This window comes from Drosophila persimilis, unplaced genomic scaffold, assembly GCF_003286085.1.
Source record: "Drosophila persimilis strain 14011-0111.01,24,50 unplaced genomic scaffold, DperRS2 tig00000002-arrow-pilon, whole genome shotgun sequence".
Classification (NCBI taxonomy): Eukaryota; Metazoa; Arthropoda; class Insecta; order Diptera; family Drosophilidae; genus Drosophila; species Drosophila persimilis.
The window spans coordinates 11753525-11779355 of NW_020825289.1; the positions used below are offsets into that span (position 1 = coordinate 11753525).

General features: G+C 42.5%; 1 protein-coding gene across 6 annotated transcripts in view; it reads left to right on the plus strand.

Annotated features, from left to right (window-relative positions):
• LOC6590633 (heterogeneous nuclear ribonucleoprotein L) overlaps positions 1–14053 on the plus strand; it is a 96518-nt gene extending 82465 nt beyond the window's left edge. For 4 of the 6 annotated variants that reach the window (XM_026985197.1, XM_026985198.1, XM_026985202.1 and 1 more), the window contains 5 exons: positions 5260–5441; positions 5717–5809; positions 11016–11291; positions 11363–11567; positions 13306–14053. In XM_026985197.1, coding sequence (XP_026840998.1) covers positions 5260–5441; positions 5717–5809; positions 11016–11291; positions 11363–11567; positions 13306–13442 — 893 coding nt within the window. In that variant the 3' untranslated portion in view covers positions 13443–14053. Of the gene's footprint in view, positions 1–5106; positions 5442–5716; positions 5810–11015; positions 11292–11362; positions 11568–13305 lie in introns of all 6 variants that reach the window. The other 2 variants (XM_026985199.1, XM_026985200.1) reach the window with 2 other exon arrangements.
• The last annotated feature ends 11778 nt before the right edge of the window (positions 14054–25831 follow it).

Sequence of the window (25831 nt, forward strand, 5' to 3'; positions counted from 1 at the left end):
AGGATCCAACCAGCCAATAAAGTTGAGGGATATCGATGGCCCTCACGACATAACGCTCGAGCAAGTGCCAGCCCCCCCGTAATATTTTCTCTTCAGCAAATGTAGCCACACAGAATATATGTGTTTATATGTGGAAATGTACGTTGAAGGGCACTACATAGTTCTGGGATTGAGTAACTCAAGAAGCTTGTGGATTGTCCAAGAATTTGAGTGCATTCCCAGTTACTCTTTGCTGACCGGATGACCGGATCCTATAAGTGGGTGTCTGTACCTGTGAGGGGGTGTCTGATTGCATGTGTGGGCGTGTGTGTGTGCGTGTGTGTGTGTTTGCATGCCATTAAAGCAGAGCTTCGAAATGTTGACCAATGCGATAATTAGGCGAGGCCAAGAGCAAACCTCAGACTGAGGCCAAGTCCGGGTCCGGCCAAGGCCAGCTTCAATTTGCAAAGAACACACACACACACACACAACAGCATGCGGGGGTGTGTGTGATTATGAATTATATTATAAATCCTTATACACATGGCCTTATCGGTACGCCGTTGTGGGCCCATGGCACACAGTGGCACACAACTTAAATGCCATTTGGCGTCTCTAATTATGTTGTCCTGCTCCACCTCCACCTCCACCTCCACCTCATGCTCGTGGTCGTCCCCATTCTCCTACTTGTCCTTGCCCGGCGTCAACGTTCTGCGTATTTGTTCTTCCTGGCAGTTATTGCTGTTGTCTGTTGTCTGTTGCCTGTTTGCGCCCATGTTTGCACTTGGCCATAACCCCAGGCCCAGACAGAGGGAAGCCGGAAAGAAGTGCCGCGCCCGCGCACCCCCCTAATGGGGGTGGCAGAAGCACAGCACACAGCAATTACATGCGTTTGTATTATTCAAATCCGCCGTAAATGTAATTAAGCTCATGGGAATTAAGCGTAAATTTATTTGCAGCCGGCTCCAGCACCCACTCCCGCCAGCAGTTCCGCAATCCTTTTCCCTCCTTTTGCGCCTTGGCGGTTTCTGCTAACCCTGCTTATCGGGTCTCTAGGCTAATTTCTCCTACTAGAACGGGTTCGAGCAGTGAAGCTGGGGAGGGAGTGCGGAACGCATCGCATATAAATTGGCTCATTGCCCGGAGGTGGCTCTGCGCCACCCTGCGATTTATTTCTGATAAGCAATGGCATTTCCTCTCCTGGATAAAGCGCATTGAATTTCAGTTTCGTTCTGGAAAAGTTTCTGAAAAACTGCACAGAAACCATCCGCTATCCTGCCCTGCCGCCTGAAAACTGCCAGTCAGATAGGGAGAGAGTTTGGGCGCATTAAAAACCAATCAGGCGCGTTGTCACATAATCAACCCACAGCTCATCAGACCAGACCCCTGCCCTACGCTTTTCCCTGGCATACAGCAGCGGCACTTTCCTCACAGTCTTTTCCGCTAGGAACAGGTGGCGGGAGGGGGGGGGGGGGGGGGGGGGGGGGGGGGGAAGGTTCGTTCTCGTATCATGTCACATCCAGGGACAACTCTTTGCCAGCATAATAGTTTTGCTTATGAAAACAAATTCAATTTTGAAGCTGCTTATGGAAATGTTTATGCGAGACGTGAACGCCAACTGTTTGGGGGCCCAGAGCCGGGAAGGATATTCCAGAGAGCGTTGAGGAAAACTGCGATGGGGAAAATTAATGTCACATGACAGGACGGGGGCGCACGAGTCGCAAACACAGCACTGCTGTTGCTAGAGAGGGGCTTGGAGCCTGCACCAGTGCGAGTACGGACCAGGGCGTGGCCGTGCATGGCGCCCCAGATAAACGGTACAACAGCCCCGATGGGTGCGTTGTCATGACTCTTGGCATATTTTGCAGCTCGGTACAGTTTCGTTCTGCTGCTGCTGCTGCTGCTGCTGCTGTCGTTGCCGTCGCTGCTCCCCTTTGACGCAAACAAATTGAAAATCATTGAACAGAGATGGTGCATATGGGTGGATGGTGGGTGGGGAGGCGATGGGTGCAAAAGCTCGCCTAAGCAACTCTGCAACCGCTGAGGGATGCACTGCATTTTGTTGGCTTGTAAACAACCGAACATGGGGTGGAGGGAGGGCGGGCCACTGAAAGATATTGTCCCACACATTTAAGCAAATTGCAATTAAGGGGCACAGTGGAGGGTGAATTCAAGGGAATATACTGCTGCTTCCAGAGCCAGTTTGGTTTGTACTGCTCAGTGGACCAGCGAAAGGCAACAGTTGATGCGGATCGCTTTCCCGTTCCAGTTTCCATCTGCTACGCCACAATGTATGCAACAATTTGCAGCACAAATACTTTCAGAGCCTGCCCCCCCTCTCCTTGCTGCCAATAAACGTAAAATATGCACGAGTATTTGTATGTATGTGGAATGGGTTGGGGTTAGGGTTAGGCTACACCCACACACAGAGCTTTTATGGGTTTTTACAGGGAAATGGGTTCTTTGTTGGAGTTTTCTAAAAGTTATCCCGTTTTCAAATCAAGGCTCCCCCGTTGCTATAGATCCCATGTAGCTGTCTGGAATTCCACAAATTGTTGGCTCTCAAACCCCAACATATACTCTCGGATGCATATGTGTGGGCGCTTGCGTTTGCGTTGGCATACGCTTTCACAACTTTCTCTAATTGCAAACCAACAAAGTGCTTAATTGTGGCACACATGTCCTTTAAGTAAGCCGCATGGAAACATTTCTATATGCAAATGGCGGCCACACACACACTTAGCGCTCCATAAAACAGAACTAAACTCCGACTTCCGACTCGCACTCTCCCGTCCCGTGCCCGCTGCGGCAGCACATAATCTAAAATAATTTGTGCGCACTGAAAATTTACACCTGCTCGGACTTGCCGCCATTCTGGTATGGTGTCGACGACGCCTTGCGTGCGAAACATTTTCCAGCAATTGCATGCAACAATTCCCGAAATGCTTAAACATTTTAGGCACGCTTCCGACACCGTCGTCCAGCCCGGGGCGAGAATTTTTCTTTTCTTCTTGTGCCTTGTGCCGCCTCCTGCCCCTCCCGGGCAGATTGTGGCTGAAACTTGATTGGGCGCTGGAGCTGGAGCGGCGGACGGACCAGCTAAAAGGCGGAGGCGGAAGCTGGAGTTGTTGGCAGGTTCGCTTGGCTGGCGTCACGCATACGCGCCGTGTTGCAGCGGCAAATCAGCGAGGGCTGTGAATTTCAATTAATGCCAAAGCAGCAGGCAACGCCACCCACTTGAAATGAATGACTGTCTGGCCGTGGGTCTGGGTCCGTATGGGCAGCTTCAGGCCATGGCCACAATGTTGTTGGCCCTTGAACACTTATTACAGTTTATTCTGGCTGTTATTGACTCTCGGCCATCGCTCTGGGGGTGACACGGAGGATTAGCATGCATGTCAGAGCCAGAAGCAGAAAGGAGAACGGTCTAAGCAATATTTCATTCATTTGCTTGTCCGACCGCCGCCCGCCACCCTCCGACCAACCAACCGCTTGAACTTCATTGGGGATTATTTACTTGGGCAAAACTTTGCTGAATTGAAACGTGCCGATCCAACTTTTCGGGTGGCAAACGCTTTAAAATTCTCACCCAAATTCAAACGGATTAAGGGCGAGTGAAAAATTGCATCAATTTACGTTTGTTTGTGCTCTGTGCTCTCCCCTCCCCTCCGCCCTCCTGCGAAAAACAACAACTATGGAAAGCTGAAAACTAACAAGCAACATAAAAATGGTTGCCTGTCGATGTATTCGTCGCGCATGGGTGTGTGTGGGCGCGTGTGGGTGTGTGGATTTTTATGCAAATATTTTGTCAGGTAGCCCCAAAGTCCAAAAACAAACTAGCCGTGTCGGGGCTCGGATTCTCTGTTGCATAGCCAGAGGAGAGTCAGAGCCAGAGCCAGCGACAGCGAGCGTTGCAACTAAATCAAATCAAAACAAAAAAAAAACCCAGCTCTCTGGAATGGAGTCCTGGTGCAGCTCCGCTCTGCCATAACAAGACCATAACATGCAAATTCAGTTCCTGACGTGACTCTGTGGGACGCCTTTCCCAGCAGTCCCTCCCCGTCCAGCCTTCCCTGTGCGAGGCATTTACTTTGCGAGTGATTAAGTTAGAGAGTGTTTGGGTTAAACAACACTAGAGACTGGCAACAGCTCTTGCCACATGTGCGACACTTTTAAAGTTAATTAAATGTCTTCCAGGGCTGTGGCACCGCCTCTCTCTCTTCCCCCCGCCCTGCCTGTGCCGCCATATTTGCCGCGACATTTTGACAGTTTGTAGCCGTTTCCGCTTTAATTATAAGTGGGTTGTGTGTGGGAGATTTACCCGACTTTGGCTGCGGCTGTGGCTGTGGCTGTAGCTGTGGTTGCGCCTCTGCTGGGATGGGGCCCTGTCGATGGCTCTGCCAGAAGTCGACGTTGCGGAAATGTTTATTGTTATTTCTGCACAGTGGGGCGAAAATTGGATTGTAGATCAACCAGGCGACTCTCGTTCAGTGCCAGAGCTATGGGCTATTTTTGGCCATTTTCGGCCATTTCCGGTCTCCGCACACACACACACACACACACAGACCAATCCAATGCAGCTGCCATAAAGCAAAACACAAAATGGCAGCTCGAAGAAAAGCCCAGACCAATTTGGTGGCGTATCCTCGTATTCGCTACATTTTTTCCCTCCCAGCCTAAAAATTCAATTAACTTGCATGGCCAAACCACAGCCAAAAAGGAGGGGCGAAACCGCTTCGAAACCCCTCCCAAAAGCTCATCTGACCACGGCCAAAAATATCAGACCCACACCCATGCCGCCGAGGAGGCTGGGCATCTCTGTGTGTCCTGTCTGTGAGCTCTGGCTCGTGGTTTTCGAGGTTTGGTTGGGTTTGGCATTAGAAGAACGCTTCAGAACTGCGGACTGGGGCATGCAACAATAATAAACAAAACCAAAACCAAATCAAACGTACATCCATCCAATACTAACCTTTTACGTTAAGTCTTAAAGTTAATTCTGGCTTAAATTAAATCCGAATACGTTTCCTTTTCTGTTTCGTTTCATTTTGTTGATTTGCCTAACGTTTATTGTTGTTGCATGCAATCGGTTGCAAAACTTACAATACAAATCAATGAACAAAAATGCAGTTGCACCACAACAACAACAACAACATGCACCACCACAACAACAACAACAACACCACCACCACCACCAACAACAACAACAACAACCACATCATCACCACCAACACCATCAACTAGTTGCCCCAGCTCAATCGCACAATCTTTGTCAATTTAAAGAGCCACCGCTATTGGGACCAGGCGCCGCCTTCCCGCCATTCGGAGCCCCCGAATATCATCCCACCACTCCGGACAACTGGAAGGGCGCCTCCATCCATCCCACTGGACTCATGAAGGAGCCCACCGGCGTGGTGCCCGGACGCAATGCTCCCGTCGCCTTCACACCTCAGGGACAGGCTCAGGTGAGTTCTCGCCGCGGGTGGCAGGAGGAAGTATGTACACACTCACACACACACATTGGTGTCGAAGACAGCGTGCACCTCTGAAGTGGCACCTCCACGAATTGCATCACACGGATATTATTTGAATTTCCGGCAATCTCTGGGCGCACGCTGCCATCGAACGGAGTCGGATCAAAGCCGGATCCTCCCTGCCAGACACAATTTTAATTAACTTCCCGTTCTCTCCCGTTTCTTCCCTTTTTTCTTCTTTTTCTTCTTGGATGTCGCTGATGCAGGGCGCTGTCATGATGGTCTATGGCCTGGACCATGATACTTCGAACACGGATAAGCTCTTCAATTTGGTGTGCCTGTACGGCAACGTGGCCCGGGTAAGTCGCAATTTACCTTTACTACGAAATACATATATTACACACAAGCGATGCAGTTATCCAACCCAAAAATGAGTGAAACACAGTGACAATACTCAATTGAGCAGAGCCTTTGATGATTTTTAGAAACGAGCTAAGGTGAAAGCTCCTTTGACTTCAATTTTCTTTAAAAACCACACTTTAGGGAGAAACCCCCTTGCTTTATAACCTTTTTAGAATGTGAAGAAACGGAGAAAGAAATATCCCCAGTTTGCACTTAGCCGGAAAGCTGACAAAATGGGAAACACGCGTTTCATTGCCTTTGCGTTGGCCGTCAGCAGTCAGTCAGCACTTTGTGTCGAGGGCCTGGCCGAAAAAGAGCTCGGGCAAAAGGTGTTTGACTGGGGAGCGGACGGAACGGATGGAGCGGGTGGAGAACCGCAAGACACTTTTTGTGTCTGTGGGCCATTTGTAAATGCGCAAATAAAACGAAAGGCAATAAAAGGACGAGGCCAGGACACCGCCTGGAGAGGCAATGGCACTAGCAGGGTACTGCTTCTGGCCAGCCGGATCGGCAGGGACATTTAGATAAAGCGTTTTAGATTAATACCGCAGCCATATGTGTGTGGCATGCCTCGGGACAGCAATCAGTGCAGCGTCATCAGCTTTATCTGAAGGCGGTATGGGGACACTGGCTAAGTGCTAGGGATTGCTAGGGGTACTGGGGTCCTAAAGTCCGGGGGCTTTTCCTCCAACAATGCGAAAACGATGGGTAGTCGCTGTAAATCAAAACACGATGACGGCCAAAAAAGGAATCCATTTAAAAGCTTTGCCAAATGACAATTCAAAATGCTCTCATTGTGAGTCGAAAAGGAAGCCAAAAGGAATACTCGCTTGGGGAGCGTTTAGTGGATAAATGGAGCGCCTTTGCCATGTGCCATGTGCCTGGCCGAATCCATCCCCCTCCCCCCCACCTGCCACTGACATCAAAGTCAAATGCTAAAAACTTTCTTGGGTTTTACCACTGCCACTGCCACTGCTTTCACTTTATAGCTACTATGGCTTCCGCCCCTCCTTGTTTTTTTTGCCAGAAGAGGGGAGCTGGAGTGCGAGTGTGGGTGTGCGTCCTTTGACAATTGCGCTCACCAAGGACACACCGACGTGGGTTCTCTTCGTCGGTCCCCATGACATGTTTTGTTTTCTTTATGTCTGCGATAAAGCGAGTCAAGGCGACTGGGGACCACAGGAATAACTTTCACCGAACACTGAAGTGGCCGAGGGCAAAGCATTTTCGTAGCGTTTTTCATAGGGGTTTTTTAGTCAGAATTTCATATACATTCTAAATTCCATTCGAATCCAGAGAAAATCACCTTGAGAATGCACGATCGAAGTTCTTATCTGGCGGACCTCGGCATTAGATACATTATCCATGCAAATACTATGCCCACTCTCTAGACAGGGCTCTTCTCCGGCCATTAGTTGGGGGTGGGGGGGGCGATAATTCAGGACACGGCCATTTAGCTCGGTTTATTTCTGGGCTCTGGCACTGGCTCTGGCTCTGACACTTGCCCTGGACTGGGTGGGCGAGGGATTGGTGGAAATTTATTGCCAACTTCCTGTCCAAGACGGAAACTACTCATTAGCCATTAAAAATGATTATGCGCAAACATTATTCACTGGCCGGCTAAGCCGCAAACACATACATTTCTCTCCTGGTCTCTTTTCTCTGGCTTGTCTCTCGCCATTCCTGCCTTCCTTTCTCATCGCATCGATGCACCCACCCACCCACACAGAGTCGGTCCACCCACACGCCTCAGCAAAGGGGGGGAGGGCCGCTGTCTCATTATAAAATCTGTATAAGTGTGCGGCGTGTGTGTGTGGGTGGTCGCCCGCGTGTGTGTCGGTTTATGGGCCGACATGTTTGAATTGCGAATGAGGAATTGATGGCCACTCGATCAAAGTGAGTTTCCTTCTCCTCTCTTTTGTCCGACCCCCGATGGGTCGGTGTTAATGGGAATGCCATGGGAAAGTATTCGGGATGAGACCTTCTGTAAATTAACGATAAACCTAGACAGCGCCTAACCGAAGCCAGCATATCCTTACCCTTATATGAGCAGAGGAATTCATTTGGAATGGTGTTGGCCAAAATAAAACTTCCCTGCCATAGCGGATGTTGTCGATTTCAAGAAGCGACAGAGTCCTAACAGGGTTTGGCATAAACATTCTGCTGGAAAAATTTGATTAACCTCCCGAAAAACGTAGGCCGTAGATGGAATTTCAACCTGTCGAAGCTCGGCAAGAAAGCTGTCAAATGTGACAGACCAGACCCAAACCGAGACCCAGGCACGGCCATGGGCGGAGAAGGAGAGGCGACAAAATTGGATTGTGTTTGCATTTTGTGATTTATAATTTGATGGAGGCCTCTAGACGATGTGTATACGGGCGGGTGTATCGGTATTCCGCTGGTATTTGGAGCATATTCTGGAAGCCGTTGCCATTTGCAAGCTGGGTAATTATTTTTGGAGCTGGGCGATGAAGTCATCATCAAATTGATTTTCAGGTTAAATGGCATGACACAAATAGGTCGGTGCTGACAGGGCCAAAAGCTACGAAAGCAAAATCGAGGATGTCTTTAAAGGCGAACTCCCACACACACACACACACACACACACACACACACACACACACACACACACGGAACGCACCCAATTAAATGCGCATTAAAAAAACATTTGGATAGATTCTGGGGGAAACGGAAGTGGAAATGGGATTCGGGTAGGGACTGAGGCTGAGGCCGATGGCGGGGCCAGAGGTCAGAACCAGCCGCGATGGTTCCTCTGTTGCCGACCAGCGCGTGAGCAATTAAATCAAATGGCAGAGCAGACACCATGCCACATTGCACAACAAAGCGATGGGGTCGCTGGGGGAGCGGGTCGCATTTTAATTAAGGCAACGGGGGGGGTGGCAAAAGCAGCGCCAGGAGGGCCAGGAATGGGTGGCACCACGCAACAGCACAGCTCATTAGACACGCACCGAATGTTTGCCGCCGCTGACCAGCAATGGCCATCCAGGCATGAAGCGCTCTTTGATTTGCCCAGAGTCCTGCCAGTGGCCGTGGCCCTGGCTCTGGTCCTGATGTCCTGATGTCCTGCTGTTTGCCTATGTGTGTTTGGTGTGTGTCTGTGTTAGCCTTCTGTTTGCATGTTTGTAATTTCATTATCCCTTTGTTTTTCCGGGACGCGGACTGGGAATGGGGCGAGTCCAGAGGCTATCTGCCCGCTTTCTGCTTGACTGATTTATGGTCTATATTTAGTTTTATACATTGTTTTACTTTTATGATTCGTTTCGTTTCTCGCTTTTGTGTTTCGTGTTCGATAAGCCCCATTTGCGTTTTATTTACTTTGGGCCATCCCTCTCTTCAGGCCTAAACTCGATTCGAGCGTATTCGTTTCGATTGCGACCCACTGAGTTGTAGCAGGCCTCACACATGAAACCCCATTCGGGCATTTGTTTAGTTTTAAATATTAACCAGTCGATTGGACTATTGACAATTAAAAAGGGGCCATGCAAACACATGATGTGCTCTAGTTCTCAAGAATTAAACAATGCATGCAACTCTTAGCCAACAATAAAACATTTCAGTTGCACAACCAAAAGACGGCAGAGGGGGGCTCCACCATTTTCTCCTTCCTCTAACTAGTCTGTCGTAATTGTATCAGTTATAACAATGGAAAACAATTTTCCCCCGTCACTTGCAGGCGACGAGCGGCGCCAAAGTGGCCCAAGACCGAAGTCGAAAGCCTCCTCCAATCATTGCGGCCTGCAGTCATAATTAAATTCGTTTGACCCCAAAACTGCAATACAGCCAGTGGCCAGTCTCGAAGCTGCAATTGAAAAAATCTCGGGCCAAAATGCCAGGCTCACTTTTCAGTGCGTGCATGTGTCGAGGCGACGGCGACGGCAATGGTGACGGTGACTTTGACAAAACCAAAAAAAAACCATCGACATCAATGCGCCAAATGAAGGCATTTGAAAAGCCAAATTGCAGCAGCACTCGCCCAATTTGGACAGGGGCTGGCGGGCCTGGCCGTCCACCTGTTCACCTGTCTGTTGATGTTGCTGTTGCTGTTGTTGGGGATTGCGAAAACCCGTTTCAACATTCAGCATTGGCTCGTATCGTGGCCCCCCTCGGACCGCAGTTTTAATTCGGGCTTAGACTTGGACTCGGAGTCCGCTCTATGCTCTATTGAGTTCAATGGCTTGCAGCGGGGTCCAGCAAATTGATTTGCCAATGCAACCCAACCAAGCGAGTGAACGAACGGGGGAACCATCCAACCAACCATCCAAGTCGCCTCGCCGCCAGCATTTCCATTGATTTTTCACTTTCACCTGTGCCTCTGTGTGTGTGTTTTGTAATTACTGCTTTGGAAATTATGATGGTCAATTATCTTTACAGCTCTGCAGTTCGTTTGCAGCGAGGTGCCAAAGACTAGGGGTGAAAAGTAAATTGAATGAGCTAATGAGCGGATGGCCGATAAATTCAGGAGATCAGACTCGGGCTTCGATCCCCGCGATGCGATTTGAATAGAAAGTTTCAGTTTTCCGCTTCATCCAATTAAAATTAGTTGAACTTTTCTCGCCATATCAGCGTTATCCATTTCTGACAGACTCCAACGAGAGTGTGGACTGACATATCGAATATTTGTCAAGTAAAAATCACAGGCAATGAAAATATTTTCAGCTATTTCTGGCAATTGGGCACGTACGATAGAATTTGATGACCCAATAAGGGAGAGTCGGATATGACACAATGGGGTGGGGGTGGGGGGGGTTGGACTGGCATCCCGCCCCAAACATATATGTAAGAGGGAAAGACTCCTCACAATGAGCGGAGAATTAAGGGCACCATTCTGTCATGTAATTGCATTTGAAAGAAATTTTAAATTGAATTCAATGAAAGTGTATTGCTTGGAACGTTGCTTGGCTTAAACGAGGCAGGAACGGGGAGAGGGCAGCGACAAGAGTGGCAATTCAATCAGCCAGGGAGGAGCCATGGCCAAAGGTCAACTGTGGCACGGACGGAGAACACATGGGGGGGTGGGGTTCACACACGTTTACCCACTATAATTGAATTTATTTGCATTGAGGTGACATCGCTTGCAGGGAGAAACTCGTTCCATATTGACGGAAATTTAACCTCACACACTCGCATTTCTCCACCTTGCAGATCAAGTTCTTAAAGACCAAAGAGGGCACCGCCATGGTCCAGATGGGCGATTCAGTGGCCGTTGAGCGTTGCGTACAGCACTTGAATAACATTCCCGTTGGCACTGGCGGCAAAATACAGATTGCTTTCTCCAAGCAAAACTTCCTATCCGAGGTGATCAACCCATTCTTGCTGCCGGATCACACACCCAGTTTCAAAGAGTATACTGGCTCCAAAAACAATCGTTTCCTATCGCCGGCCCAGGCCAGCAAGAATCGCATTCAACCACCGAGCAAGGTAAGACCCGCAATATACCTCGATATGTGCCCGTATCGCAAACTCATTGATTCCCCCTGAATTCTCCACAGATCTTGCACTTCTTCAACACACCACCCGGTCTGACCGAGGACCAGTTGATTGGAATCTTCAACATCAAGGATGTGCCCGCCACATCGGTGCGCCTGTTCCCCTTGAAGACCGAGCGCTCGTCGTCGGGACTGATCGAGTTCCCCAACATCTCGCAGGCGGTCCTGGCCATCATGAAGTGCAACCATCTGCCTATTGAGGGTAAAGGTGAGATAGTGTTGTGTTTAAGTGTTTTTTCAAAAAGAAGAAAAAGTCAAATTTATATGGCCACCCCAGAATCCAAAAGTTACACGAAATTCTCTCATCAAAACCTCCAAAAACACGCCCCAATAAGTAGGCAACATGAATTTTTGTTTTATTTTGTACTCCTCTTTTAGTCCTTCACCTCCTGCCCCTTGCCGTTGCTCGCTGCTCGACAGTCAAAAGTTTTGCCAGCTATTTCGCATGGCCTTTTGACTTTCAACTGTTGTGCAGCAGCCACCCCTCCACACCATCCCACCTCCACCTCCACCCCAAGCCCCTGCTCTTGCTCCAGCCCCAGCCCCAGCCCCATTCCACGCAATGCAAACTTTAACCTTTCATGTTTCTTTGGCTGATTTCTGGCCAGCAAACTTTCCAGTTTCGTTGCCCGCGATGAAAATTTTAATTTTAATTTGGTCATTAAGATAAACAATTCCAGTTGGCAGTTATTCATAAATGGGTCGCTCGCTGGAGGCGTTTCTCCAACAATTAGTCCCGAGACCCGGGACCTGGGACCCGGGACTCGGTTTCAAACGGGTTGACGACCAATAAAAGTTTTCACATAAAAATTTCACCAGCACCAGTTCCCGCATACTGGGGCTGGGGCTGCAGATTTGCCCCCGCCACTCTATCGTTTGTTATTAGCCTTGTATACATGGCCAATATAAATGTGGCAACATCATTTGTCCGCAATGAAAATCAACTATGCCAAAGTCTTGCCCCGCCGGCCTTCTTCTGCCACTATCGGATGTCTCTTCAAGCCCAGCCACCAGAAAATTGGTTCAGTCGAGTATGGGCTTGGCATTGGCATACATTTTCCAGTATTATCATTGTTTACACCTTGTGGGGAAAGCGCTTAGGAACATCTTGGTAGAGTGGCATTCCCTTTCGCATAATTTTGTCGATATCCTTGTTTGGTTATTTGCTGTTGACGCTGCTGCTGCTGCTGCTCCGAGTGCCGCTCGAGTGCATCGCAAACAGTAATTAAAAGTGTAAAGAATGCAAATACTCGTGCACGTATGCACACCCATGCCTCACACCACACGCCGCACGCAATCGTACCGAAGCAAATGGGGAAATGCAAATGCAAATGGAAACGAGAGTGGAAATGCCGAGTGCAAACAAGGGACATTGCCTACTTTCAGGCAGCAGAATTATGCTGAAGGCAAATATATTGCTCTCCCACTCTGAATCGGCTCGTGTGCGTATTTGTGGGGGTATTTGTGTGTGCATTGTGTAACAGTTTTCACATATGAGTGATTTCGATTCCATTGATATGCGGCATATATACTAATATTAGGCAGAGCTCCCACATATTGTATATTTGTGGGATCATAACTGCGGGCTGTGTACCCAACGACTTCAGGCCTTGATTGCATGGCATCGGTCAGGGCAGGGCTGAGAAGGCAGTTGGGGGTTAATTAATATATATATCAGCCTATAATCCCATTTCATTCAACCCCCCCCCCCCCCCCCCCCCCCCCCCCCCCCCCCCCATCATCCATCCGTCCATCCATCCATTCGTGAAACACACAATCGAAGACTCCTCCAGCAAAATCAATGAAAAACTAAATTCAAGAATATACAACACTTATACACATTACTACACCAAATCTAAATATATATGTGCTATAATCAATGTTTTTGTGAAGGAACCACATCGCTTTATACCTCTTTTATCCGTGCTCTCCCCCTCTCCACATAGGCACCAAATTCCCATTCATCATGAAGCTGTGCTTCTCCTCCTCGAAAAGCATGAACGGAGCCTGGAACAATGCCACCAACGAGGGCATGATCGAGAAGGAGAATGAGGTCGACTCCAAGGTGGACATCTACAATTGAGATTTGATAACGATTGTGTAAGCGAGGCCAACAACAACAGGCCCATCAAGAACACACTACACAATAACCAATAACCAAGCAGAGGGCATAAGACAACCAAAACTACAAAAACTACAAAAATTATACACGCGACAACACGCCAGTGCCAGCAGTAAAGGGGAAAATGCTGTAGCATCCAAATGATTGATAAACTGAACACAGAACAAGAAAAATCCAACCAGAATACCACGGCGGCGCAAACGCATGTACTTTTTTACGAGCCACTTACATAGAACAACTGAACTCATCTTCAATGATTCAGACACCCTTTATCTGTCGTCCTATGTATGGTACGGACTCGTTAAAAAGCCAACACACTATGCACACTATATAGAATATTACAGGACATTACATGCGTTTGCGTGGCGACTGGAAACACACATGAAAATGCTAATGGGGCTACAAAAAATGGAAGACGACGACTTTCTCACACAACAAAACGCAAGCCAGAAAGCACACTAACCATTTTTTGTACTGCTTCCTGTTTTTCACACTTGAATCCATTTTATCCAATTGTATAATATGTAACGTTTAATTGGTAAAAAACAAATTAAAAAACGAAACGACATAAACCGGAATAAACCAAAAATAATAAAATGAATGTTAAAATAAGGAGATCCCCTGCCCGCGATCCCATGATCCGATCCCTCTCACAAACCTCCTATCCCACAGGCAGATATCTGTTTAGTTAATATCAAGATTTTGAAACGGAACCAGAAACGGATACGGATACGGTTAAATATGCAACAAATAAGAAACATTTCCTTGGACAATATTTCGACAAGTATTCGGGCGTGAGAAAAAGTCTTAACAAAACTATTTATTGAGAGCGAAATAAATGTGTAAATTTAAACCAAAAATTTAGCATATTTAAATGAAATTTATTAATTTTAGTTATGAGAAAGGCAAACACTGCGCACTGCTGCTGCAGCACTTGCAGTTCATTTTAAATTTCTTACTTTAGCAAAAAGAATTAAAAAAGAATGGAAGAGAAAAGGAAAGGAAAGGAAAGAAAACAAAGTAAAACCACAGAGAGGGAAGAGGAAAAACTTGCACAAGCCAATGTTTTTACTATTAACAAAACAAGAAAAGACAAGACGATAAACATAATTTTTGTGCTTAGTTTACAAAGTTGAAAAAGGCATAAATTTATGTGTATGAGCTGTATTTGTATTTACATTAAAATTAATATTAATTTTACACTAAATGTAAAAATAACTAAAAACAAAAACCAACAAACAAACAAAACAAAAACAAAAATATTAAACCTACCAGAAATTAAGTTAAGTGCAAGTGGGGAGACAGACATGCCAACCGCAGACATAAAACAAAAATGAACATATTTTTGAGGCGTTTTAAAGTTAGAGAAGAAAGAGTCAAACATTTCAGAACTCCAAGTAAAGTTAGCAAAAGCAGTGCGACGACGACGACGCGCAGAGGAGGATTAGGGCGTATTGCAAATGCGGATAATGGTAATGAAAATAACAGTAAAGAAAATGAATGAAAAGAAAAGAAAAGAATTAATTAACGATATCAGCAATAAAGCAAAAGCAACAACACCATATCAAAGGCGTATGTTAAATTATCTATAATGACATTTAACTAAACATAAACCAGAAATTCTAAGTATAGTAGTGTTATGTATATCTAATCGGTTCACCTACGTTTATCATTTTATCATTTCGAACCCGAACAGGCGGCAGTGCGAGACCCGGTTAGTCTCAGCTGGCAGCGCCTGTCTGTACATTATACAGGGCGTTGTTCCATACATCCTAAATTCAAATCAACGAATACGAATACTTACACTATGCCACGGCCGCGAATCGAATTTCTTCAACACCCCCTTCCCGCACACTTCGCCACCCACATTCACCATTCACCATTTATCATTTAGCATTCACCATTCACCGCTTGACGGAATCATTTGCTTCCATACAGATCGTGTTTCATCCATCATTAAACAACAATACAATCAAACTATGTGCAATTTGGGCTTTAAACGAGACTTTATTTCCTTCTATTTATTTATTGCAACTCCCTCTCATTTCGAAATCTAGTTCGTGTAATTATTTCAAGTGTCTTTACAGTCTTAGTTATTATGTAAATTGTTTTTTAATCATTAATTGTACAATATTTTTGTAAAGATTAAGTATTATTGTACTTAATTTAAATTACGAACATGATTTATTGACAAGCTTAAATTAGCCGCAACAAAAAAGAGAAAAAAGAAACAATAAAAAGAGAGAAAAAATTGCAAAACAAAAAGAAAATCTCGTTAATAATTAATTGATAAATATTAATTTTTAAGAACATAAAGCAACAACGATCTTGAAGCTCCTAATTAGGTAATAATCCAATCAATAAAAAATAAATTAATAATAAATATATAAAATATGAAATATAACAAACTATAAATAACCAACTTGGTAGCTATTTAATTTATAAACACACATCTGATAATATTGACTTTTAATTGTTAATAGTTTTATTCGGCTTCTCCCGCGAGGGAGTGTCTGTGCGTTTTATTTTTATTGCGTATTTGATTGCTTTTAATATCGTACATTTAGTTTTTTTATGAGTTGAAATAGCAAAACAAAATAAAAGATATATATTTAGCTGCTGTTTGAGAATGAAACGGCAACTATAGTTAAATATATATGTGTATATTGCATATATGTCCGTATATGATATATGTACTATATATGATTTGTTTTATTTAATATTTAAATTTTGTTGTTATATTTTAACGCGTACCCTTTAAGCCCAGAGTTTGTAACATGCGCGCTCATTTTTTGATATAAATATATATGTAAAAGAATCTGGCAGTTGCATTTTTATTTTGATAACCACCACCGCTACAGAAGCAGCATTATCGAGTTTTCCCAAACTTTCCATACTAGGAATTTAAACGTGACAAATAATTTGCTTAAAAACTGTAAAACACTCGCAATGCATCAAAGGCAATTAAAGAAGAAAGTTAGAGTCATCGCATACCAAGACGCACATCCCTCACGCCCTTTTCCCTTCATTCACGAGCATTACGATCAGCGACTAAAGAAATATACCTATACCTAAACCGAAACCAAAAGATATGCCAAATAACTTAACGAGTAATCCTGAATTTTTAACATATCGAAATTTTGAAGAAGTATTCAGAGAGAACGGCCCAAGTGGCAATTTTACACTTTAGGCATTATAAATGTTAAAAGGATAATCCAAGGTACCCAAACATTTTCCAATAATCAGCAAAATGGCAAACGAACATAATCCTTGCAACAATCCTTTATGAAAACGCCTACCACAATTGTAAATACGAGTAAGCATATAGAGCAAACAAATTAAACAAATAATCGAAGGAATACCATGATGGGCCTAAGCCATACGTTGTAATTAGCGACTACTTCAAAGTATTATTTTAAAACAAAATTTAAGAGAAATGAAAACTAGGACAATTATTTTTAGTTCATTTGAGCATTTTCCCAAATTGAAATTTAGCAGGAAAGTTATTTTCTAGTAGCAATTATTTAAGCTTGAGTTGAACGCATTCAAAATCAAATCAAAGAAAATTAGTCAAATTTCGTTACGTAGCCACTTCTGGTAAATTGAAATTGTAAATCACTTTAAGGCTGTTAGCGGCCAGAACTTGTTACGAGAAGAAAGGCCGCATAGTCCGCTGGCTTTCGCTATTTGCATGCTACTGTATGTTGAGTACCAATTATTTTTCTTTGTTTTGTTTCGTTATCCGTTCCATTGCTTTGGTTTTCTGCGTTTGCAATTGCCTTGTAGTTTTCAACTCCAGGAAATGCGCATTTCTTCCGATTTGTTCACACTTGTGTACCCAATCCATGATTTGTTCGTCTGGGATGGCATTGCCCTCGATTGACGATGGCCGATTGGCAGAGTCTATCCCAGAATTTGATGGTAGTCTCATGCGCTTCGCCTGAACACACCAGCAACACAAAATGGACCAGTTTATTCAGTATCCAGTATTGAATTGACAACCACCAAGAATCAAAAACAAAATTATGAAAATTTGTGAAACCGTCCAATAAACACAAGAACAGCAATACGACACCACACACACACACGAGTTGAAAACTGGCTACAAGAATACTTTATAGGGGAGGGAAGGAGGAAACAGAAGAACAGTTCCTTTTGTTTCCGATGTGTCTTTCAGTGAGCTTTATACTGCAACTTTTCGGAGCACTCGGATTCCGCTTTTCCACCTATTTTCCTTCCATGCTGCTTACACGAGTTACAACTACAAGCCTACCACCTAACAAGCCTAACAATTACAGGATATACTCAATTTGCTAAACATTTTCTACGGTCAAGAGATATTTTTTAGTTGCTACGAACCTTTTCTAAGATTTGAGTTATATATTTCCCCAAAAAGCTAAAGAAAAAAACACTAAACAAAACCAAGAACTTTGTACACCGAAACGAATTCATAATTATCTACAGTGCATGTGCATATTGAGATCGAACATGAATTAAAAATGGAAAAAGAATAAAACTATAAAAACGAATTCAAGATCAACTATATTCTTATAGGCTTATAGTTTATACTTACGTACACACTTACAAATACTTATATACATAAATATTTATATATATATATCAGAGGGCATAACGAGGTGATAAGACACCACTCATACACATATACATCATATATACATATAGTTTTAATAGGAGGAATAAAACGAAGCAGCGTGAGTCAATTTTAAATGCAAGCGAACCCCAAAAACCAACAAAGAGGTACTTTACCAGAACCCGAGACTATGAGTATTACGAGTATTGTGGTCACTTTTACTCGTATGAGGGCAGGGGAGTGCGATGGCAGGCATAGCCAAAAACATAAACATAATTACACCACGAATTACACACACACACACACTAAACAACAGACACAGAAACAGACACAGACAAAGTTACAGACATAGACACAGACAGATACAAATACAGATACAGACAGACGAAAGACGAAGTCAAGTTTTAAAGGCAAACGGACAACTGCATAGTGTAGTCGTACGCGTAATTACTGGTGATAATTTTGAAAAAATCTAAACAAATCAATGCTCGGATGAGCAATAATACACGCAAATTCTAGCACGTTTGAATTTCCAATAGATGTCTATTATGTACTAGAAGCGTATAAATATAAACATACATATATATATATATTGAAGATTCCTTATTAAACAAACAAACATACATAAATGTCTTAGTGTGCAGTCTGTACAAATTTAAGCCACAGCGCAGCATTAACGAAAATGCAAGAAACGAAATTACGAGTAAATGAAATAATTTTACCAGTGTTCGAGTATTAGTGAATTAGGCATTGTATCTAGCAAACATTATTTAGTTTCCTGACATGCAGCATAAATAATCCACCCACCCAATGGCCCCAACACCAGCACAGGCCCAGGAGACACTGGGACCTGGGATCACAGGGCTCTAAATAATTTATTAGCATTTTTAAGCCCCCCTCTACGGAACGATTCCTACATTTAGGCTCCAATTAGTTGGTGTATTGTGTTTCTCTGTTGCTGCAATCACAATTGTCGTTGCTCTGGGTTCAGAGTTTGAGCCCACCCAAAGCAGCTTAGGAACATACCGATACTCGTACCAATACCGATAGCTGCCCACTTCTGAGGCACAGCTCCACAGTATGTAGTTTCCACTCAACGATGACCGGTTGTAAGCACACAGAAGCATGTACCCACAGCGATTACCGGAAACGCACACACACAAGACACACATTCAAAGCGCTGGGCAGACGGGAAGTTGTTTCGTTAACCGTGTGCAATATGATTTGACCTGTGTTCATTTAACACACTCTCATCTGATAGTAATAGCAATGTTAGTAAGCAATTTAGTTGAATTTCTGTTGATCGATTTAGTTTAGTTTAGTTTAGTTAGTTATACTTTAATTTAGAGTTGTGTGGCAGAGGACGTTTCCCAATATCCCACAAGCCGAATACTCACCTTTCAACACACGGCCACACAAACACACACACACACACACACTTGTTAAACAAATCCACCGAATAAAACAATCTCATTAAACGATTTAAACATTTAATGCATTGACAAACAATTTTCGCTGTCTCCGCCATGAGCTTTCTGTTCCATTGCGTTGCGGGTTGGGGGAGTGTGTACTCATTATTTAGGCCGCGACTGTGGGGCCGTTACTCGTAGGACCCACAAGCCCCTAAGAGGGAATATCGCATAGAGACAAATTTAAATCGAAATTCTAAGTGTTTAGTTGAAGAGTCATAAAGAAATCGTATGCTAGTACATTTAGTGAATAAATATGGAGGTAGTTTACACGTAATACTTACACACCTTACATTTACATACATACATACATACATACAAACATACAAATGCAAATACATACTTATACATTACATACATATATATACTAAGTACATACATATAGACAGACGAACATGCATACAATACATACATACATACATACTACATATATAAGCCTACGAATGCAACATAATCACAGCAAACTCCTTTTGATAACTTATTTTTGAATCTATGTACGAAATAGTTTTTGAAACATTTCTGCGTCGCATTTACACACAGGCACACAGACATAATCAGCAGTTAGATACACACAAACACACACACACACACACAATACATATATATATATATATATATATACCTTTATATCTGTATACATATATACATACATACATGCATGCAAATGTACATCCAATCGACCATCTTTCGCTTATATTTAAGTATGAGTAGATATCGAGCGAGGCGAAAGTATTAACAGAACCGAGAAACAAACGACAAAAAATATCATGTACTGCACGGCAAATTTGCTTCAACAGGAACACATACACATAGACACAACACAAACACAGATACAGACACACACACACACACAGACACAGAAACAAATAAGAAATTATTAAAAACTATTCAAAACTACTATTTATTAAACGTTGTTAGCATCAGAAAACCAGAAAAAGAATAAGCAAACTGATGAAATCGCTGTAGTGCAAATGCAAAACTAAGAACAAAAATTGTAAACGAACATTGAAACTTATTTAATTTTAAGCGAAGCGTTGCAGCAAAACGAACAAAAATACGATTCTCGAATACATTAACATTAACTACCACAAAAACAACAGCAATGCCACAACAAATACAAAACAAAACAAAACAAAATACAAAAATATACGAGTACATACATAATACTACAATTCTTTGATCTTAAAGCAGAAGAAAACCCAGAATACCAAAACCGAAAAACAAATAAATGAAAAACTTAAACTTATACACAAAAGAAACTCGAACGAAAACCTTGTTTTATTTAAGAACAATTACTCGTGCGCCTGCAGTAAATACTCGAACTGCCTCGATTCCTTCGATTTCAACTCACTTTACTCACTCTATACCTTTATCATATTTACAGTTAGCAACTACAACAACAACAACTACAACATTACAACAACAACAACAACAACAACTAGAGATAGAGTTCAGTTAGTGGCCGCATTATAACAGCAAGAACAACAACAGCACCACAGTCACCAAGCCCCCAAAAATATATATGTATCCTACAAACCACCAAAAACCAATCCAACAACAGTAACAGCCACCTCCATCACAAGTACAACAACAACAACAACAACAAAAAGAACAAGAACCAAAACAATAATTAAATTCAAGTAATTAATTAAGTCGCGAAACATTTTATATTCTTCTATTCAAGTTAATTTCGTTACGTATGTACATATGTATAATAGTTTGCTAATTTGTTGCTCTTGGATACTCACTCAATTCTGTCTCATCTTCTGTTGCCCCCTGCATGCGGTAAGTAATCTAGTTAAAGCCAATTTAGTCACTTCGCCGCGAACCCACAAAGAGAGGAGGCTTCATCATTGCAAAAAATTGTCTGGAAAAATCAAAATAGTCGCCATACACACCCGCCTAAAAGTATGCCCCGTATTTTTAAAAATGCAACATCGTCTCCCATTTGTTCAATCATTATTTAAATAAACGAAACACGGATTTCAAGGCTCCCGTCTTTTATTTTATAATGTCATTCAAACCTTAATAACCCTAATGAGTACAAAAAGCTCGCATTTAAAATAGCACCCAGCCCAATAGCCAAGTTTTTTTTATACGTTAGTCTATTAAAGCTTAATCGTGAATCATTGCAAATATTAAATACAAATCAATTAAGGCTTTAGCGAGCGCATTGGTGGGTGGTGAAATCAAATAATCCCGGCAATAATCTAATTTACTCTCTCCCCGCACGCGAAACAAAAGCCGCGAACAATTCAATAATACATAATAATTAAATGCAGCCAGTCGCCAAACAAATTAGATATTTCAAATGTACACAGCATTGGCGCAGATAGAACAAAAATTGTCCTACATGGAATTCTAGATAATAGTGTGAAATTCAACATTTCAACATTTGTGAGCGTATCTGATCTTTTAGATTTTTGAGAACTTCGGCGTTACTCGTCTCGGGAACGGAATTGCTTGAACAGTTTGTTATGTCTTAAGGCGTCTTCACCCCATTGTTTTCTGGTTGAATGATTTTGCGAAATTGCATTAAACATTGTTTAATTAAAAGGCCTGCCGACCGTGCCTATTTTCCGACCCGTCTAATCTGAGGGTAAACTTTTTAAAGCCCACCCCGCTGCGATTGGAGGCATCATGGAAGGGAAGGGTCAATCAGTCGGTCAGATATCTATTTATCAACAGACTTGGGGCACATGCGGGCCATTCGGGCCAGTCCACCAGATCCACCCAACTGAACCGGGCTGAAACAGTCAACTAAGTGCCAAAGCCATGTCTTTGGCCGTGTCTCTCCGTTTGTGGCTCAATAAATTATTTACTTAAGCTGAACCCTATGTAAAGTAGCAGATTTTCCATCGGTTCCCTGTAATCCTTTGTCTATTATTTCATTTTGAACCCAGACAGGAGAACGAAAAACCCAAGGACTTACACAAACATTCCATTTAAAATGCATTGCCTTTGGCTTTGTTCATCTCAGGTCTTAGCCCAGACAGTTTGCCTTCCATTGTGATTCCGTTGAGCCCGTTTTTTGGCCCTCTAATGGGGTAAGCGTGTATTTACCTATGCTCCATTTATTCTGTTTCGTCAGAGACCGCAACGGACCACAATACCACAGGACAAATGCAGCTGTTTCCTTATTTATCTGCCAGGATTAATATTATTTCAGTTATTTTTTGTTGTCTTGTAGTTGGCGTTAAATTGCACTTCACATGTCCATTGTGTAGCCATTGATTGATGGCTGTTGCTGTTGCTGTAGCTCGGGCAGCCATGACAAATGCCAAACTGTTTGTCCCCCAATGTGTCCCCAAATGAAACAGTTAAAATAAATAAATTGCACGTCCACAAAAATGTTGGCTTGATTCGTCTAGGCACCGGGTAGAATTCCATTTGTCGACAGCGGGTAGTTCTATTCGTGTTTTCTCTGGTCCATCATTTGGTTAGGTAAGCAGCGGCCCTGGCATATCCTTTTTGTCGCTTCATACAACGCATTTCTAGATCTCAATTCCAAGAGCTTATTAACTTCTAATCATCACAGACACGTAAATTAACTTGAGGAAAGCCCTTGAGGGAAAGGCTTATCGGAAACACTCGAAATTAAAGCAATGGGACCAAAATATAAGTTGCGACATTAAGATTATTGAGATTTCGTGATTTTGTGATTTGTTCGCTATTATTTTGTTAGGAAACCACACAACACACACGAAATTTAACATATAGCCTTGATATGCGAGTGAGTCCTTGCAAACCTCAAAGGACAAACACTCGCTTGAAGCTTTGTTGGGAACAAAGTCCAAATGTAAATAATGACGTAAACGACCACAAATTATAAATTAATATTGTTGAAAATCGTTTGTAATCCTTAAATTAAAGGACACCCAGAAGTGTCTGCATATGATGTTAACCAGCTTTGGAGGTTAATTTGCTTTGTATAGTTTATTTTGTATTTTTATAAATGCTTTGCAGTGAGAAAAGTAGCGACTAGTATAAAAAAATTTGTAAAAAAAAAAAACAAAACTCCCACAGAAGAAATTCACACACATTACCTAGGTATGCGTATAAGTGAAACGCATAAATACAAAAAAAAACATATGTATAAACGGATAGATTAAAATGGGTCCACATGGTGCGTGGAGATTTAGTAATTTGCTCAATTCGCTTTGCCAAGTGATTTATTCATTTCTCATCCAGTATTTCCGTACATCAGACATGTACTTCAAGATACAACTAAGTACATATGTAGGATAGTCCTAAGCCACACTTATATAGACATACATATGAAATATCAAGCGATACAATAAATGAATTACACCAACTTTATGGAAATGGATAAATGTGGGAGTGTAATTAAGGTTTGAGTCAATTGTCTCTCAATTATTTTAGCAAAGTGCACAATAACTATTGGAGATATACATACGTACATACATGAATACATAGTACATATACATATATATACATCAAAGACATATAGTTGGTTTAGATAGAATTACGCGTAGCTGTAACTGCACCACAGAACACTTTTATTTACAATTCTGGTGTAATTAGAACTATAATTTATGAAATTAAGCAAGTCGAAGTTCGGCCAAAAGCATTTCACGATGCGAGCCAACGCGGAGGATCCTAATGTCAATTTCAAAGTAAAACTTAACTATAGTTGTGTACTATACGAGGCAATTAAGTAATACATAATGAATATCGGATAAAACAATACCTAGGCTAAGACACCACACATGTCATGTGCAAATCGAGTTACTTTAGCCCATCAAATGCCAATTAGTTGCATCGATGTTCTCAATAAATGTCGGCCTCTGAGGCAAACACCTGGGTGCTACCATACATACAACACACACACACATACATACTATATATATATATATATATATATTGAACTCCACTTTAGCCACGCCCCAATATATCACTCTGCCGGAATTGTAATTGGGCTACGCAGAAATGCGGAGTTGTATAAAAGCGGAACGAAGCAATTTCAAAAGCGTGATTTAGACACTTGTCACATAAAAAAAACACACGATTCAAATGTGATTTTGCCATATAATAAAGAATACAAGACAAGCTAAAAAATAAAATAAAAAATTAACTAAAATAAATGTAAGTGTACGGTGTTAACTTTGACGGCTTGTGTTAGCTGTTTTAGGTTTTTGTTTGTGTAGCAAAATGTTTAAGAACGTAAGGTAGGCCGTTTAGGGTAGAGTACTAGTACTTCTGTCAATGCCGCCGAAGCCTTGCTCCCTCTGTGTCGCTAATTCTGCATTTCAATTATAACTGTTGTTTAGAATTCATTCCACTGACTAAATGTATAAATGGAGTCCAAATAAAAGCCACCGCCTCTTTTTCTAAATAAACTTAGAGAGAATTGTGAACAAATTGTGTCTATACATAGTACATATACATATACATAGTACATATACATATACATATATACATACCTACAACTATTATTGCAACAACTACAACTAAAACTAAAACTATACAATATGTATGATGTATGTAACTAATTACAAACCTAAAATAGGATATACAAAAGCAAAGCAGGCCGGATATGCAATATGTAATATGAATGTATTATTCAAGATGCTGCATACAGCATATACACAGATATTATACATACCAACCGCATGAATACTACATATAGAACTATATACATACGTGTAGATATATACCATATAGTACCGATATGCTATCCTTTTGGACAACTTTTTCGATGTTGCTACTTCGAACGACGTACTCCGTACGCCGTACGACGCGTGTACTTTTATCGTATTCCGGTTAACCAAAGAAAAGAATAATAATGGATAGCTAACCAAGTGTGAACAGAGTGGACACTGAGCAACAATTATAAGTAGTCGAATTGTAAATTGTGGTGCGACCTGGTCAAGTATAAAGCCAAATTCACAAAGTACATATTTAAATCCGGAGCAAACATTGATATAACAGCAACAGCAGTTGCCAATCCATTTCAAATCGGGCAGATACGATTGTTACTGAGTGCGTTTGCATCCACAGCTATTGAATGTCAAAATTGTTCCCATCTCGAACTGTCTCGATTTCCGTAGAACGCTTCTGGACTCAATCCCTGCCTGCACACCTACTCGTATTATTTCCAAAAACTACCCACCAGCTGCTCTTCCAGCAAGACGCAAACCAACTATACAAATCCCTTTCCAAGCAGATATATGTACTCGTACATGTTGTATGCAACACGTACTATCTACCAATGAATGCCATCACTATGAGAGAATCTCTTCTAAACGCTGACTGCAGAATACCACCAT